The sequence below is a fragment of the Polypterus senegalus genome, chromosome 11 (genome assembly GCF_016835505.1).
Source record: "Polypterus senegalus isolate Bchr_013 chromosome 11, ASM1683550v1, whole genome shotgun sequence".
Lineage (NCBI taxonomy): Eukaryota > Metazoa > Chordata > Cladistia > Polypteriformes > Polypteridae > Polypterus > Polypterus senegalus.
Genome location: NC_053164.1, coordinates 18616910 through 18634776, shown reverse-complemented (window position 1 = coordinate 18634776; position 17867 = coordinate 18616910). Strand labels below are relative to the sequence as shown.

The 17867-nt window shown below is 36.7% G+C and overlaps 1 protein-coding gene across 4 annotated transcripts in view; it reads right to left on the bottom strand.

Annotated features, from left to right (window-relative positions):
- sipa1l3 (signal-induced proliferation-associated 1 like 3) overlaps positions 1-17867 on the bottom strand; it is a 306750-nt gene that overhangs the window by 109053 nt on the left and 179830 nt on the right. For all 4 annotated transcript variants that reach the window (XM_039768114.1, XM_039768115.1, XM_039768116.1 and 1 more), the window contains 2 exons: positions 9224-9398; positions 2043-2146 (listed from right to left, as the gene is read on the bottom strand). In XM_039768114.1, the coding sequence (XP_039624048.1) occupies positions 2043-2146; positions 9224-9398 (279 nt within the window). The remainder of the gene's footprint in view (positions 1-2042; positions 2147-9223; positions 9399-17867) is intronic.

The following is a 17867-nucleotide window of genomic DNA, read 5'->3' as shown; positions in this document are numbered from 1 at the left end:
TGCAATAGTACTTGGAATGAAATGTCATATAAAATAAGGATTGAAAACAAATTGCCATAAATAAGAATGTGTAAACATATTTTGGAATAGTGCTTCATTTAAAATGTTTGTTTCTTAAGCTATAGTCAACTGTTTTATAACTACCTAGCTTTAGTGCTGCTAAGAGTTATTTCACTAATCTTAAATATATTTTCTATATATTTTGAAACAAAGGTATATTTACTTATATGAAAGAAATGTTAAAAGAATGAGAAAGCAGATTTCGGCCTATGTCTCCAACAGATTTAATGGCACAAGTTAATGCCATCAAAAATTCCATTATGGAGGCAGATTATTGCCAAATGACATACCTTTTACCCTCCATCGATGTAACAAATGGACAAAAAAATATTTTTCTCTCTTTTAAGTGCGGCAGTGACAGAACACCATGTAGCCAAGTACACATATATATATATATACATATATATATATATATATATATATATATATATATATATATATATATATATATATATATATTTAAAAAGAAATCAGACATCTAAACAATAAGCCCATGAATTTACAGTGAATTCAGAAAGTACTTTCAGACCCCTTCACTTCTATACACATTAATGTGCTGTAATTTTATATGGATAAAACTGATATTTATGCCCATCAATCTACAGTCAATAACCCATAATGGAAAAAAAAAGAGTGAACATGTTTTCAGAAAGGTTTGCAAACCTGAAATCACTCATTTATAGCAATATTTAGACCCTTAGCTCAGAACTTTGTTGAAGTCCACTGGCAGAAATTACAGCTTTGAGTCTTCTTGGGTAAGTCTCTAAAATTTTTCCCCACTCCTGGATTTGGGCAGTTTCTCAGATTCTTCCTAGCTGATCCACAGAAACTCTGTGGGCAGTTCCCCTCAATCTTCTAAGATGATCCACACAGGCTGCAATCTTCAGGTCACTCCACACATTTTCTAGGAGATTTAAGTCTCTCCTTGGATGGACCACTCAAGAACAGTCAAGAGACTTGTCCTGAAGCCCCTCCTGCATTATCTTGGCCGAATGCTTTGGGTCATTGTCATACTGAAAGTTGAACCGTCTCCCCAGTCTGAAGTCATGTGCACTGTGGAGCAGGTTTTCTTCCAGGGCCTCTTTGTATTTGACTGGGTTCATCGTTCCTTCAGTTCTGACCAATCTTCCTGTCCACTGGGAAGCACCCCATGATACTGCCACCACCATGCTTCACTATAGGGATGGTTTAAGGCAGGTGATGAGCACTGCCTGGTCTTTGCCATATATAGTGCTTACAGTTCTGCCCAAAGAGTTCAGTTTCTGTCTCATCATACTGAGAAGTATAGGCATATTTGTTACCAGAGAGAGTATCCTCATGCTATCAGAGTCCTTAAAATGTCAGATACCTTTTACTTAAAACTAGACAATATACCATAAATGCCTGATGGATGGAGTGCTGCTAAGATGATCGTTTAACTGTAGTACTAGGGTGTTGTACCGTGTTAGCTATTATGAATTTAGTGAGAAGTCAAGCAAAATTACACCATTTATTGGTTAACTAAAAAGATTACAATATGCAAGCTTTCAAGGCAATTCAGGCCCCTTCTGGAAAGCCAAACCTAGGAAGAGTCCTGGTGAAAGTCCTCACCTAAGAAGAGGCCCGAGTTGCCTCGAAAGCTTCCATATTGTAATCTTTTTAGTTATCCAATAAAAGGTGCCATTTTGCTTGGCTTTTCTCTACATTCATAATGGCTAACATGGTACAACACCCTAGTATTCATTATGGATTACTAACTGTAAATTGATGGGCCAAATGGTCCAGTTTATCTATTTAAAAATAAATCTGTAACACAATGAAGTGTAAAGAAAATTAAGGGGTCTCAATACTTTCTGAATCCACTGTAAATAGTGATGGTATTAATTCCTTAATAAATTTGCATTAAAGATGCTTTTGGTTCTGGTATGTCATGACTACTCAGGCATTACACACATATCAGGTAAATATACAACCCAATGATTATGATAAAACTTGGCTCTTACCTGTTGTCGATTATTAGGTGTGTAGGGTAGCATGGTGGAAACATGAAACATGATCTCATAGTCTTGGTACGTAGTGTACAGAGAGTGGGTTCCAGTTGAATCCGCTAATTGAACAGAATAGAAAAAGAAAACATGTTATCGACCTATAAACAAAGGACTTACTGCTTGAATTAACATTTTATGATATAGTTGGTACACAAAGCAGAATTCTATTTTTACCTAATTATTATTGTAGTAAAGTTTGCATTCCCTGTGCCTTGGTTTTATATATTGCCAACAATGCTTTTGTATCAGTTTTAATATCTAACAATATGGCCAACCATTTTGTTACTTTCCTACATCAATTTAAGGACTAAGACAAATCACCAGTCAATCATGTGGGCCAAACAAACATTTGTTCAATTAAAAGATGTCAACTCTTCTATTAGAGTTTGCAAGGCTTTTTTTATTCTTCAATCTCTAAATGATTTTCACAAACTGAATTATTTGAACAAATACCACAAAAAATGGACAGCTACCAAAGAGAGAAAAAAAAAAAAGTGTTAATGAACCTGACGTTAAAGCATAAGGACATTCTTGACTATACTAAAAAAAAGGGTATAATTAAGTGGAGCAGGCCTTTCTATACAACTTAGCTTCTGTACTTAGTTATTTTAAGATGTTATGAATAAATAAAGTTATTGATTAAAATTTTATCAGTAGAAGAATCGGGCAACCTAAGAAGAAAATGGGTGGTGAAATTGTTCTCTAACTGAATTTTAAAAATATCAGTCAGAACTCACAATCACTGCTCCAACCTCTCTTCTTTGCTTTGATATATATTTTTTATTATTACAACTTGTGCAGTCCCACTGGATCGCTGGTGCAGACTAGTATTTATGCACAGAATTAAGAGAAGTACTGAAAAAGAAAGGTGACTGTTTTGTGTACTTTTTAAAATGAAAAACTGAATGTTATTGACTAATGAAGGCTGGACACATCATACTATAGTATTTCACACACACAACTGCAATGACAGAAAAGCAGCATCAAGGCAAGAGGAATCCATCAATTCTGTCAGACTATTTTTGAACACTGAAAGAAGAATTATGAGATGCCGAGTACAAATGAAAATCAGCAGCACAACATTTTAGTTCAATTGAACTAATGCAATGTGTCACCATCACTAAGTGATTAAACACACTAAATTCAATAAAAGTTAATTTCATGTTTTCTACAAATTCCTATGTGATACAATCAATCTGAAATTACATTTGTATTCCGTTTGAAGCTGTCTAATATAATCACCAAATTGTTTTAGGAAGCTAACCTTTGCAAAGAGTTATAGTTGTATGTGTGGGTAGTCTGCCTCAAAATTGATCATTTATACAGAAGAATAAGGCAGACACTAGAATATTACAACACTACGGATGACAACAAGCCATTCAGCCCAACAAAGCCCGCCAGTCTTATCCACTTAATTCTTCCAAAATAACAAAGTTTAGCTTTGAAGGTCCTTGACGTCCTACTGTTCACCACACTACTTGGTAGCTTATTCTATGTGTCTATAGTTCTCTGTGTGAAGAAAAAAAATCCTAATGTCTGGGTAAAAATTTACCCTTATCAAGTTTCCAACTGCATCCCTGTGTTATTTTTTGAACTCATTTTAAAGTAACAGCCTCAATCCACTGGACTAATTCCCTTCATAATTTTAAACACTTCAATCATGTCAACTTTCAATCTTCATTTGCTTAAACAGAAAAGGCGCTCAGCTCTTTTAATCTTTCCTAATAACTCATCCCATGTAGCCCTGGAATCGGCTTACTTGTTGTTCTCTCTACTTTTTCTAGTGCTGCTATGTCTTTTTTGTAGGTTGAACACCAAAACTGTTCTCCAGATGAGGCTTCACCAGTATGTTATAATGCTTCAGCATAACTTCCTAGGACGTGTACTCTACACATTATGGGTCTATATAACCAAATGTTCTGTTAGCCTTCTTAATGGCCTCTGAAATCTGTCTGGAAGTTGATAGTGATGAGTGCACTACAACTTCTAGATCTTTTAAATCTTATAGACAATTTTTAGACATCCCATTGTGTATTCAAATCTAATATTTTTAATTCCTAAATGTTATACTTTACATTTGATTACTTTAAATTTCATATTCCACAAATTTGCACAAGCATGTATGCAGTCCAAGTCCCTCTGTAATAAGTCAAAGGATTCTACATTATCTTCCAATCCACCTGGATTGGTATCATCTGCAAACTTAACCAGCTTGTTATTTATATTTCCATCCAAGTAATAATAATATATATATATATATATATATATATATATATATATACACACACACACAGTAATCCCTCGATATATCGCGCTTTGACTTTCGCGGTTTTACTCTATCGAGGATTTTAAATGTAAGCACATCTAAATATATATCACGGATTTTTCACTGGTTCGCCGCATTCTGCGGACAATGGGTCTTTTAATTTAGGTTACATGCTTCCTCAGTTTGATTGCCCAGTTGATTTCATACAAGGGATGCTATTGGCGGTTGGCTTAAAAGCTACCCAATCAGAGCATGTATTACATATTAACTAAAACTCCTCAATGCTATAAGATATGCTTCCCGCGTGGCGCTTGTTTGCTTCTCTCTATCTTTCTCACTCTCTCTGCCTGACGGAGGGGGTGTGAGCAGAGGGGCTGTTTGCACAGAGGACACGGACGCTCTTCTACAAAATGCCGCTTTATCGCGTGCTTCTGTATACTTAAAAGCATGTATTGATTTTTTGATTGTTTGCTTTTCTTTGCGAGCGCTCTCTCTGACATTCTCTGCTCCTGACGGTGCTCCTTTAAAGATAAAATATATTTGCTTTCTTTTAATTGTGAGAAAGAACTGTCATCTCTGTCTTGTAATGGAGCACAGTTTAAACGTTTGACTAAAAGGTGTTATTTCATGTCTAGAGGGCTCTAATAATGTAATGTAACAGTGTGGGAGAGTTTATAAGGGCTTAAAATATATAAAAATAACCATACAAACATATGGTTTCTACTTCGCGGATTTTCACCTATCGCGGGGGGGTCTGGAAAGCAACCCCCGCGATCGAGGAGGGATTACTGTACACACCAAAACGTTCGTCAAACTTTTCTATCTGTTCACAACCACACACTCGGTATACAAGCCAGTTTCCCTTTCGGTTTGTGCGCGCCAATGATTTCCGCACGTGTTCAGTCTCTCCCTGTGCATTCCCTGTGCAGAGAGCGAGAGAGAGATACACACACACACAGAGGCATGCGAGAGAGACACACACACAGGCACGAGAGAGACACACACACGTGAGAGAGAGAGAGAGGGCTGTATGATTTTCTTTAAGAACTTTTCTAGGATAACTTGCAGCTTCTGGCCACTGTGTACATCCCTCCACAAACCTGCACCATAAACCATGGTTGGCTCTACACTGTTCTGTGCTTCGCTTAACAATTTTATGAACCAGTATAATTTGATTCAATCCTGATAGTGTTGATCCCCAGAAGAAAGTCTTGCTCACTCATTACTCTGGAGAACAAGTGGGCAGCTCCACAAATAATGGCAGTCAGTGAGAATGAGTGATAACAAATAAAATAAAAACTTTAACTTGGTCTAACATTAAGAAGAAGAAAAAAAAAAGAATATTCAAAAAAGGAAAATATGTCATTCCCCATGACACAAGTCTTTTATAAAGAACTATTGTATGCCTTACAGTACATACTGCTCTCTTCCTCTTTGTATTTTACTTGAAAGGGGTTTTCATGAAGTCATTTGAACTGAGACGAGCAAACACAACTGAAGTAATGGAACACAGGAAGAAAGCAACATGAACCACCCACTCAAAAGAAGATAAGAAATTTTACTAATAAAAGACCACCATTCATTCTATCTATCACACTTATTCTGTTTGCTAATCATCAGGCTATGCCCTATAAGCTTTATGCCTCAAGTTGTTTGGTCCAGATTGTGACAGCCCTTTTCATGAAGATATGATTATTTATTTTGCAGTCTGAATGCACTTCCTTTAAATCTTCATAGATATCACTGATTACAGAACTCATACTGGATCATTAGATGATTTTCGAAACTTTAATCTGTATCAAGTCCGTATATGGTCTTTTTGGTATGAGTTTAAAAAGCTGTAGCTCTTTTTACACTATCAAGTAAGATGGTGTTCTTCCTTGGCTGTTCTTTCTTATGCTGTTAAGTCTTTTTACTTGCCCAGTTACCAGAACTGAGCATTTAAATGTTACTATCAAGAGAGTATTAAAGTGATTGTGCTTAACATCATTAGATTTGAATACACTATGAAAAATGCATCCCTCCAGGACAACAGACTTCTAAAATCTTTTGGAAGTTAATAAAAAACGTGTGACTTAATAGGCCATTTGTTTAAGCTTACCAGATTACAAAGTATGTAATACTTTAATGTTAATGATGTCTCAAAATCTATACACAAAATGCATAAAAGCTGAACTTCAATAAATATTACTGGTATTTCTCTTAAACTAATGTTTCAAATATTAAATAGTTCTAGTAATGGATAATTCATTTATATAATCATCTGTTTAGGTTATTCACCATTGTAGAGAGGCAAAATCTTTCCAAACAGGTTTAAGGCAGAATTAGTAGTTAATACCTTTTAAATTAAAACAGACCCCTTAAACAGCATTTGCAAAGTATGCAGGTGCGTACAGAACATCAAGCAAAAGTATACATTTCTGAACTTTTGTATATATTTTAGGACCAAGCCTGTTTAAGCCTATGTCACATTACACAACTTTCTGTCAGATTACATGAATGAAAATCACAGCCCATAACACATTTACTGACTGAGCGCCGATCTTCCAGCATAGTCATGCTCGGCCGTTTTGCTGACCGCCATTAAATTGTGTACTACCTGACAGAGCAGCACTTTACAAAGTTTAGCGCTGCAGCAAATGCAGCAGCCACATCTGCCACTTATTTATTTTTCTGTTATGGATATGTAAAGTATGAGACATCAAACATACAGGCTTCTCTTCTATTTGTGATGACCACAGCACCCGTGCTGCCTGATAGAGCTGGCGCTGTACTGGTGCTTTGTGAAGGATCAATAGCTATGGTGTGTCTGGCCTCTTCTTCTCTGCATTCTATGCATTGTACTCCTGCTGAATGCTTACTGGTTCTCAGCTCTTGAAAATAGAGAGTCCTATTTGATTTTATCCTACCCAAGCACAGATCTGTTGAAGTGAGTGGCTTGGTATATCAAATTAGGGGACTGACATAATGGGAGCATGCTGCTAACTGCCTTTGAATGACTATGTAAATGAGGGCTAAGACAGAAAATCACTGGAAAAGTCATCTAATGCAACATGAGCTTTATTCTGTGTGGCCATAACTCTGGTTTTGAATGTAATGTGTTAAAGTAAAGCATGTTCAACAACTAAGCAATCTTTGATCAATAGTGGGTTCTTTATGTCACAAGCCTATTTGTAGTTTGAGACCAAAAATGGTAATGAGATGTAGTACAGATGGTAGATGTATAAAAAAAGGTATATTTTTTTTCTACACAGTCATTTAAAATAACTCACAGTTCACGGTGCAATAAATATTTACCATGAAAATTCTGAAAAATAATAATGTACTAATAATAAACTAAACATATTTCACAGGTTTCAGGCTCTTAACTGAATATAAACACAGGACTATGAAGCAACCCAAAATCAACAAAAGAAATGCTCTTTAAAGCTAAAGCAACATGGACACTGGCAAAATCCGTGCCACAGTACTTTTTGAAACGTACTATACAGGTCATAAAATGAATAACTCCAAATATCATATATACCTATGTCTCTGTTTGACATCATAGACCATAAGGTGCATACTAATTCAGAGTAAGCAGGAACACTCAATAAAACTTAATAAAAAAAAAAGTAAGAGACGGTGAGATACGAAGAAGGCAGATTCACCAGCGTTTGTGTGTCAGCTTTTATCCCTCCAGATCAGAGAATGTCCAGTTCCACTGCCTCAAAACACCACTTGCATCTACAGTTACTCTCAGTTTCAAATAAAAACTAACAGCATCAGATCCCTAGGGCGGTATTTTGTATCGTGATCGTGACTGAGAGAATAAAAGTTTGGGGTTTTGGCTGCTAACTTTTACAAGTCCTTTAAATGTACACCAAATGCAAACCAAATGTATGTGTGTACTGTATAATATTAACAATAAGAGCAGCACACTACTAAAAACGGCAAATATAGGAGGCAGTCAGGATCAAACTGGGGACTCTTGATTACAAGCCAGCAAATCTTACCGCTACGCCACGGAAGCTGTTGTATCATCATTGAACCTTTTGTGAAAGTGTTTATTTGATCTTTGGACTTCAGGCTTCAAACATTATATAGTTTATGCCAACATTTTGTCATTTACTACTAAAATATGAAAAATGTTTATGTTTTAACAATGTGTTAACACAGGTTATTGTAGAAATGGAACACACATGAAATGCATGTGTTCCAAATAATGATCTATTATTCCCACTCTAAAACTCCAGCACTTCACTCCCAGATAATCAATCAAGGCATGAGCTGGGAGAACTTTGTGCACGTTCTGCAGCGGAGGGGATGGGATACCAGGCAGCTTGCTGCTTGTCTTTATTGGCACATTTACAGGACAAAAGACGCTGACAGAGAGGTGCGAATGGATTTAAGATGGGCCAGATCTACGACTTTTTTCGTAGGCTCTGGTAATTCTAGTGTTAATATTAGGCTATTTCCTCAGGAGGGAAATCAATGTCAAACTTATAAATTATAAACTTTACAATTTAAATATTAAAAAAGCAGACATACTTAATATTATACTGAAATTAAAACACTAATTTACATTAAAACTACTGTTATAGCTGATATGCTCCTAAAGTGAATTTAACCTATTAATAAAAGTTTACTGAACAGCACTTAAACACTTCCACTATTGAGGTCAAGCTAATTTAAGATAATTTGTTGTGGCAGGAAATAGATTCCCTTCTTTTACAAATTGCGTGGAAAATGAAGATGTTTTTATGTATTCAAAGAAACACAGCTGCACACATTCCTTTCCTTGTGTAAGATTGTTTTTCATTTTCAGGGTAAATGAATATCATAAAGCCATGCTACAGGAAGTAGAAGCATATGGACTGGTGTTACTCACTCTTAGTATCCAGCTGAGCAGCATATTTTGTGAACCCTTTAAGACACACTTTCTCCCCAAGAAGCGACAGGAAGTCCTCAAAGGCTGGGCTCGCCTCCTCGTTATTATACATTTCCTCCTCAGAGCACTGGTCTGCTTTGCAGAAGAGAATGCCCACTTTGTGTTTTTTGCTGAGCTGCAAAGACAATGCATTAAGAGTCATGATTATTACAACCCCAATGGGACCCTAAATGTTATTTAATACTTTAATATAACATATTAATTAAAAACTTGACACAGTATAACATAAACTGGCTGAAGTATTCCAACAGTGAAAATGTATCAGCCAAATACACACATACAGACTGCTTTAGCTTGGGGGTGAAATAGTAGCACAGTGGTAGTACTGCTGCATCACTGTAAGGAGACCAAGATTCACTTCTCGGGTCCTACCTGTGTGGATTTCCTCTGGGTGCTTTAGTCTCCTCCCACAGTAAAAAGACATGCAGATTAGGTGGTTTGGCGATGCTGAATTGGCCACAGTGCGTGTGTGTGGTATGTGCAAATGTTTGTGTGTTCACTCTGCAATGGACTGGTACCTTGTTCATGGTTTATTCCTAACCTTGTGCATTATGATTGCTGGGACAGCTACCCTGCTCAGGATTAAACAGGCTTAGAAAATGGTACAGTATAGTTTGCTTTTTGGCTAAGGAATGAGACATATACCCTACCGGTTGAGAACACCCCCGTTTTGTTTTGTTTGTTTTTTAATTTAAGCAGCAAGTGAAGTAAATAACCTGATTGGTATATAGGTAAACCAACAGGGGTAAAAATAAATAAATAATACATACAAGTAAGCAAGTCTCACTGTGAAGAGAAGACTTCAAGCTGCAGGTTCGACAGGTCAAGTAGCAGTAAGAAAGCTGTTGTTAAAATGGTCAAAAGTTAAAACACTGCCTTTTTCTTTTTTTTTTTTTTTAAAGCTGTTTCAGCTTCTTTTGTGAAGCTGTTGTCCTGTCACAAAAACTGCTGCCTTTCAGGAACGTGCCTTCTGCCTCTCGGTCTGCCAGAGCCGTTCCTGTCAGAGTTTCCTCCAGTTTCCATGTTCCTTTTGATGGTGTAGGAAACTGCATTGACTGACACCATGGCTTTTATTTAGCAATTTCCCTAAAGGAAGCACCTCCACTTTTAAGTGTTTATTGGTCTGCATGTCTTCCTTTGTTAACTGCCTTTATCTCACCATTATGATAGCAACACACCATGCAATATTGTCCAAAGAATGCTTTAGAGGGTGAAGCAACACAGCTTGTTCCACTACATTTACACAGACAGAGGGTTTATAAGTAATCAATAAAAGTTGGGTGGCCTGTAAGAATTGTTTACATTAACTTACAAGGCTTAAATAACTTTCAATGCTACAGAGAATCTGTAACTTATTACTTTTTCTTCTAAAAACACATTTTGTATAGCTTTGAAAATTACATACTTTTTCAGTTTTCACATTATTTACTAGATTAAATACATTTTAGGATTATGGGGACTTGCAGAATACCTGGGCACCAGTTACAAAATATGGTTTACTTGCCCACTAGATGTGTGTAAAGTTTCCCATGATGCTAGAGGTCCAGCAAACCAGCAACTGTGTAAGGTGTCTGTACAGGTCATCCATTTAATGCAGAGTTAGTTTTATACATTGTCATGACAATTAAGGGTGAATCTTCCCAGTATCTTGGTTTGTTCAATAAATAAACAGTTCTCTTGGCTGATAAACCTTGCATGCCCAATAAGAAAGATTTACATGTTTTTGCCATTCCAGGTTGAATGACAAACATCTAGATGATCTGAAAATATCAGCATGAATGGAAACCATTTAGAACAATAAAAGCATTTTTTAAATGTTTTCGTGTTAGTGTGGATTAAGTTGAAAACTGACCACTCTCCATCTCCAAATAAATCACGGAGGCATTAACCTCAAGCAGCACTGGACATCATGGACCAGAGTGAGGCCATCTTCAGTGATGAATCCCATGTCTTCCTTTTGGCTGATGGCCACAGGATTTCAAAACAGTGATAACTGTACAATACAGACAACCGCACACTGTCAGAAGTGGCAAGCTGTGAGCTGTTGTCACTTTTCCTGCTTGTTAGATGCAGTTTGTCCACATAATAAAAAGGAAAGAAGATGCCATCACCTACTGAGCAACCTTTCATATCACCGCAATTTTCTAACAGCATATTGTCTAAGCACATACATATGCATATGACCTTACTGAGAATGCATTCAAAACAGCAGCATCCTTACCTGGCTAGTCATGTCGAACACTCTGGGTGGCCAAATATAGTCCATCTCATACCTTATGCAGACTATTTTCATATGGAAGTAGCACTCAAAGTGTGTAACAATAAAGATGACTTTGCTAAAGTCAAATCAAATAGTGTACAACTTAGGTCTGACAGTCACCTGTTAGCATAAATCTGTATTTACTCTTGTGGGGCTAAATGTGATTCTCAAATGAGAACACACAACTGGGGACAGCCTGCTAAAAAGTGTGTAGTGAATAGCGACAAAATCGTGCAATGCCAAGGCTACACCAACAGGACTTAACTCTAAACCCCCTTAGACCACCACACCCGCCCTCCCCAAATTTCTCCAGTTCGTGCATTTTACACTGCTGTCAGGGTTTCAGGGAGAGAGCAAAAGATACTGAACAAAAGACATGATGCCGAGAGAAAATGAAAAAGCTGAAACTGCTGTTATCCATTCAGGAGCTCAGTAGCCCAAAATAACTGGCTTAATAATTACTTTGCCTGTTGTAACGAGCTCTGTAACAGTAGAGATAGACAAAAGACACACACACGTAAACCACTGCAGCTACTGGCCTCTGCACGTTTGAGAGGTGCCTCTTGTCTACTACAATATCTTTTTTACTCATTTTAACTATTGCATCACTACATGACATAACATCAAATAGAGTTTAAATAAGCATCATGATCTATGAATATACAATGTGCTTAAAACACTGTGGCTCTTTTGTAATGGCATGTTCACATTTCCAAATAGACAGTGATGTTCAATTTCTTTAGTAATTCGTTTAGACGTGCAGACAGAAGGCGGATGATATGCGGCCTAATTTGTGCATTTACTGATGCTGTTAGACAGATTTGTTGATTCTGGTGTTTTGAGTACTGAAATCTGCATCTCTTGCGGGTCTTTGTTATCAGCTCTCTTAATGGCAGTCTTTTTGATGGAGTGTGACACACCATTTAGTTCAAATTCAGATTTTTCAGTACATATTTTAATTAACAAAGCTGTCAATTCATTCAAGCTCACATCGACACCTACATATTGTTGTAATGCTGAATATGGCCAGGTTTATACTTCACGCGAAACAATTCATGCTGCAGTGGACGCTCCTACTACACAAGCATTTTGCTGTTTATACTTGCACGTGCGTACTTTACGTAAATTTGGAAGAATCCACCAGGTGGCAGTGTAAGATATCACGGTAAGAACAGGTTCGGCTTCGCTGTGTTGTGAATTGACTGGAACACACATTAAATTCTGATGACACCTTGCCACAATATCTCTGAAAAGGATTAATGATTAAATCCATCAATCCAGGGATGTGACCATTCCAGGAAGCATTGGGCATGAGGCAGAAACAAGCCCTGGACAGGGCATCAGCTCATCACAAGGTGAATATAAGCACTCACATACACTGCCGTCATTTTAGTGTCACCAAATCTACATATCTTTGGAAGGAAACCGAAGTACAGTATAGAAACCCAGCAGGAAAACATGCAAACTCCAAGGGAATACCAGCGACGTGACTCTCTGCGAAACAGCAGTGCTACGGCTGCGCCACCGTGTCACCTCCGTGTGTAATTATTAGCAGTATTCATTATTTAAAGAAATTAACAATTTATCTGTAAAATGTAACATACATACTTTAATGCATTTCATCATGAAAGTGATATCAAGTATAAATCTAAAGAGAGTTGGAATATCATACATTTAATGTGTTCTGTGTGGTGAGCTATTGCTGCTTTCCGCTGCTGTCAGGTCAGGAGGAAGTCCCAGAAGCTCATAGTGATTTAAAACTGGGATGACGTTTACGACGATCTGCTTTAATGATAAAATAAACTACGAAGTTAAAGTGGACATTTTGAGATTAAAGCCAAAATTTCCACTTTAATCACAAAATACACCTTTTCACCATGCCCTTAATTTTTTTTTCTCTGTGGCTGTACATTATGTTGCTGTTGGGAAGTTGCAAAATAAAAAAAAATAAAAAAGACAGCACAAAACATAGTATGTGTGACTTAAAATGTAAAATGTATCGTGTCATTACAATCGGGAATATGCGACACTTAAATATAAAAGCACCACAAATGCATCTGTATGTCGGCATTTTGCTTCACCACATCGAACCATTTATCAAACATCGAATCGTGCACATCGATCCCGTAGGATCCGCATAGCGACTTTCTGTCACAAGCAGATAGTAAACAGAGACTTTGACGTTACATTCCAACTTTTATCACACTGTGCCCCCCGACTTTTTGCTGGTACTGTAACTCGCGCACGGGTCGTGTTAATTTAGAAGGATCTGCTCAGAGGATGTGTTAAATGAAAGCTGGAAATGCGTGGCAGCCATGATGCATGTGCGTACGCGTTCTGAGCGTGAAGCATAAACGAGCACTTATACAGAGCACACACAGCACCTGCAACAACGTATAGTTCATGTTTACCATTTTTCCACTGATGCCAATGTATATAATTTCATGCTACAGAAATGTTCACTCTGCACAAGTAACACATATTTATATGTCTAATTGTTGTTTTTTCTTTTCTTTTTTTTTTTAGCCGATTTTGACTGTAGATGGCTCATTGTAAACCAAAGGTTGCCATCTGTGGGATCAGGTTAACAAGGGGCATCTTTGATCTTTGCAGTTCGAGCACCGCTTTCGTAAACTGTTGGATTGTGAGCCGTCTAAACGTTCCCACCGTGTTTTAAGCAAAATTCGCACATGGTTGTCTCCAGAAGAATACATTATTCATCTGGATTCACCAAGATGACTCTGCATTAAACTTCCAAAATTTATTTTATGAAAGGCATTTATGAGGAAAAAAGCTAAGATTCAAATCTACAGATGGATTTCAAAGTCCCAAATTTCTGCCAGTGATCCATTAAACCCTATTTGAAATGATGAACAATAAAAAGAAGACAGCCTATCAGCACCAATTTGAGTGTCACTGGCAGAATCGAGTTAAAGGCCTGCTTTAACAAGACTTTGTTTTTCCAGGCTGACATAAAAACAAGTTAAAAAGAAAGATCTGCACAGTGACCAAGTTCTGCAGGACTGAAGAGGGATGAAGGTTGAAGTGTTACGTGATAGAGAGAAAGCTAGAAGCTGTGCTCTGCGGTGCTTGATTGAGACCCATGTCTACTGCATCAAAGTATATTGATTTAGTAGAACCAACATCAACTAGCAGCCTTGATTGTTACAAATTAATACTTACATAAGTAAATAACAAACTAACATATCTGAGCAATTTAAAAATCACTTAGCCCCGATGACTATCAGCTTTCTGACCACTTGACTCACATCTGAGAACAACAGCTTTAGAGGAACAACTGTTACACAGTCTTTGATTGGATATATGACAGGACATTATATGATGCAAGGCCATGTTACATACTGTAGCAAGTCAGCTGAGTCACTTGTCAAGGGAGTTTTACTCAGTGCTAATGACTCCCACGTTTAGCCCTGTTAACAATCATAAAACATTGCACATTATTATTTCCTAAGGAACATAATGAAAATATAAAAGACTCAAATACAATCTGTGTGCATAAAAAATATGTTGTGGTAGGTACAAGGGGTAAAAATAAATCCATTAAAACAAAATAACTGTTGTGCGGTTATAAAAATCTTGAAGAAGTCAATGCCATTACATACATGTCTACTAGGCCTAGATGTAGAAATGTCTACTCATTTATCAGAATAGCTTTAAATGTTAGGGAGAAAAAATAGCAGTATGTCAAAAAATGAAGAAAAGGTGTCTAGTAAAGTGGTTTGTGAAGTACATTTAAAGGATACAATTCTGGTTAAATTGAGTATAATGGCAGCTACATACACAGAAGGCATAATATAAATATTCTGAAGAAAAATCACACCCACATCATTTCTAAACATGTTTGGAGTTTGTTTATGGGAACACTTTCCCAAAAATCACCAAAATGCACCCAGCTTTTTCTCAGCATTACATACTCAGTTATGTAATATTGCAAATTAAGTGCATACAATTCATCAGTACTATCATTGTCTAATGTAATTGTTTTCACCATTACTCAAATCAACATGCATTTACACATTTATTCTTAAACTGCATTTTCATTTATACATTCAGGGTACTATACAATTATTAAAACATACAATACAACCTAAATAAAACACAAAATTAAATGCAACAAAGCACTGATATGTGCATAAATGAAATACAATCCACTCATCGATTATCCAGACCTGCTTATCCTGGGTAGGACTGCAGGAAACCTGAATTGTGTGCAATTCCTATTAAAATTAAAATGTTTGTGACACTAAGAATCAAAAGCAGCATGATACACTTCGCAATAAAAACATGATGATCAAAATTAATTTTGCCAGGTCCAACTCAATAGTCAAAAGATAGCGGAAACAGAGATCCTTCCTCCCTTAAGGAATATGAATTACAATTGTTCACTTTCAATATTCCATAATTAAAGTGTTTTGAAGCAAGCTGCCCATATTCTTAAAAAAATCTCAAATAACAACCAACCAAAGTAATACAGCAAAAAAATATAATTTGATACACATGGTTAACTAACTAAATATTTAAATATAAAAAATATACATGAACTACCTGAAAAACAAAAGGTTTTCACTATGAAACAAACAAATTTAATGCACTCTAAAATCACATATGTCCACCAGGGGGCAGGCAGAATAGTACTGAAATGTAAAATGATTTGTAACACCGTGCACACCTTAGATCTTCACTACAGAACCAGTATCTAATTCACAAAAGAGGAAATTCACTTCCAACTTAAATATTGTGAATATGAGACAGGGGTGTCAAATTCAATTTTATTGTGGGCCAAAAATAACACTTCACACAGTATATTTTGGGGCGGCATCAAGCATATCAACAAACAACTCCCCTCACATTTTCTTTACAAATAAGACACACAGTATGCTTTAGTTAATCACAATCATACACTCTGCCTCATGTCTGTCTTAAAATGGTCTTCTCTATCAGCTTTTCTTTTCCTGGACATTGCAGTGGGTTCGGATACATTGATGGACTGAAAGCCAGAAGTCTACGTGACCATCATCATCAGGTCCTTCCATGAAAACCCTAAATACAAAGAGGACTGTTTGACTTATGTTAGGTAGATTGCCCAGAGGGGACTGGGCGGTCTCGTGGTCTGGAACCCCTACAGATTTTATTTTTTCTCCAGCTTTGGAGTTTTTTTTGTTTTTGTTTTTCTGTCCACCCTGGCCATCGGACCTTACTTATTCTATGTTAATTAATGTTGACTTATGTTTATTTTTTATTGTGTCTTCTATTTTTCTATTCATTTTGTAAAGCACTTTGAGCTACATTTTTTTATATGAATATGTGCTATATAAATAAATGTTGATTGATTGATTGATTGAAAGCAGAAATGGAACCAAAAGCAGCACCGAGTGGAAAAAAATGACATTGCCTCCAAAGCAGCTCAAGCGTTTCTGCTGCCATAGGCGAAGCTGTAAATGCCACCACCTCCAATCTTCTTATAATATGCTACCATGGCTGTCCATTTGTCTGTCCAGGATTTTAAATCACCTGCAGCTACCAAACTGTTTGAACTATCGACCTAAAATTTGGTACACATATACTACGTGATGTCTACTATCCACATTCAAGGTGTTGATTTACTTCCAAGGTAATTCCCTTTTTTATTTTATTTTATTGTAGAATCAACTATCGGCAGCGGCCAGCAGGGTGCCTGTGCGGCGCATGCATACGGGAGCTGTTCTCATTCCCTATCACCTTCGCCGTCACTTCCCCTACACCTCTTCATATCATACCAGATTAAGTGAAAAATTAAAGAAAACGTACTAAGTAATTGCAACACAAACACTGACTTAATCAGTTTTAATGCAAAAAGATACAGATGAAAGAATTGAAGAAGCGGGCCGCTAGGGTGGAGAAAAGAAAAACTTCTCAGGAAGCAGCAAGTGCATCGACCTCTGAGCAAATGAATGGTAAACGTACAGAGAAAGGGAATAAAAACTAGGAATGCTCAAGTCAAGTGTATTCACTGCACGTTATCATGCATTGTGCCATTACTGGTTTTTAATAATTGATGCCAAAGAAAACTAGCAGTTGACTACAGATATTGGGTAAATTAACGTTAATTTAGAAGTGAGCATATTTTATTTATAAAATGTCTAAATGCAAATATATAAATTTAACAGTATAACACAACAAGTAGGCTATTTGATTGAATGTAGTTCAATTTTATACAATACCAAATTTAAAAGGTAAATAATAATGTAGCATGTTTAAGTACAGCAGACATACTTAACAGCTATGTTATATGGTTGGGGGGTTTTCAGTAATTTTCACTACTTT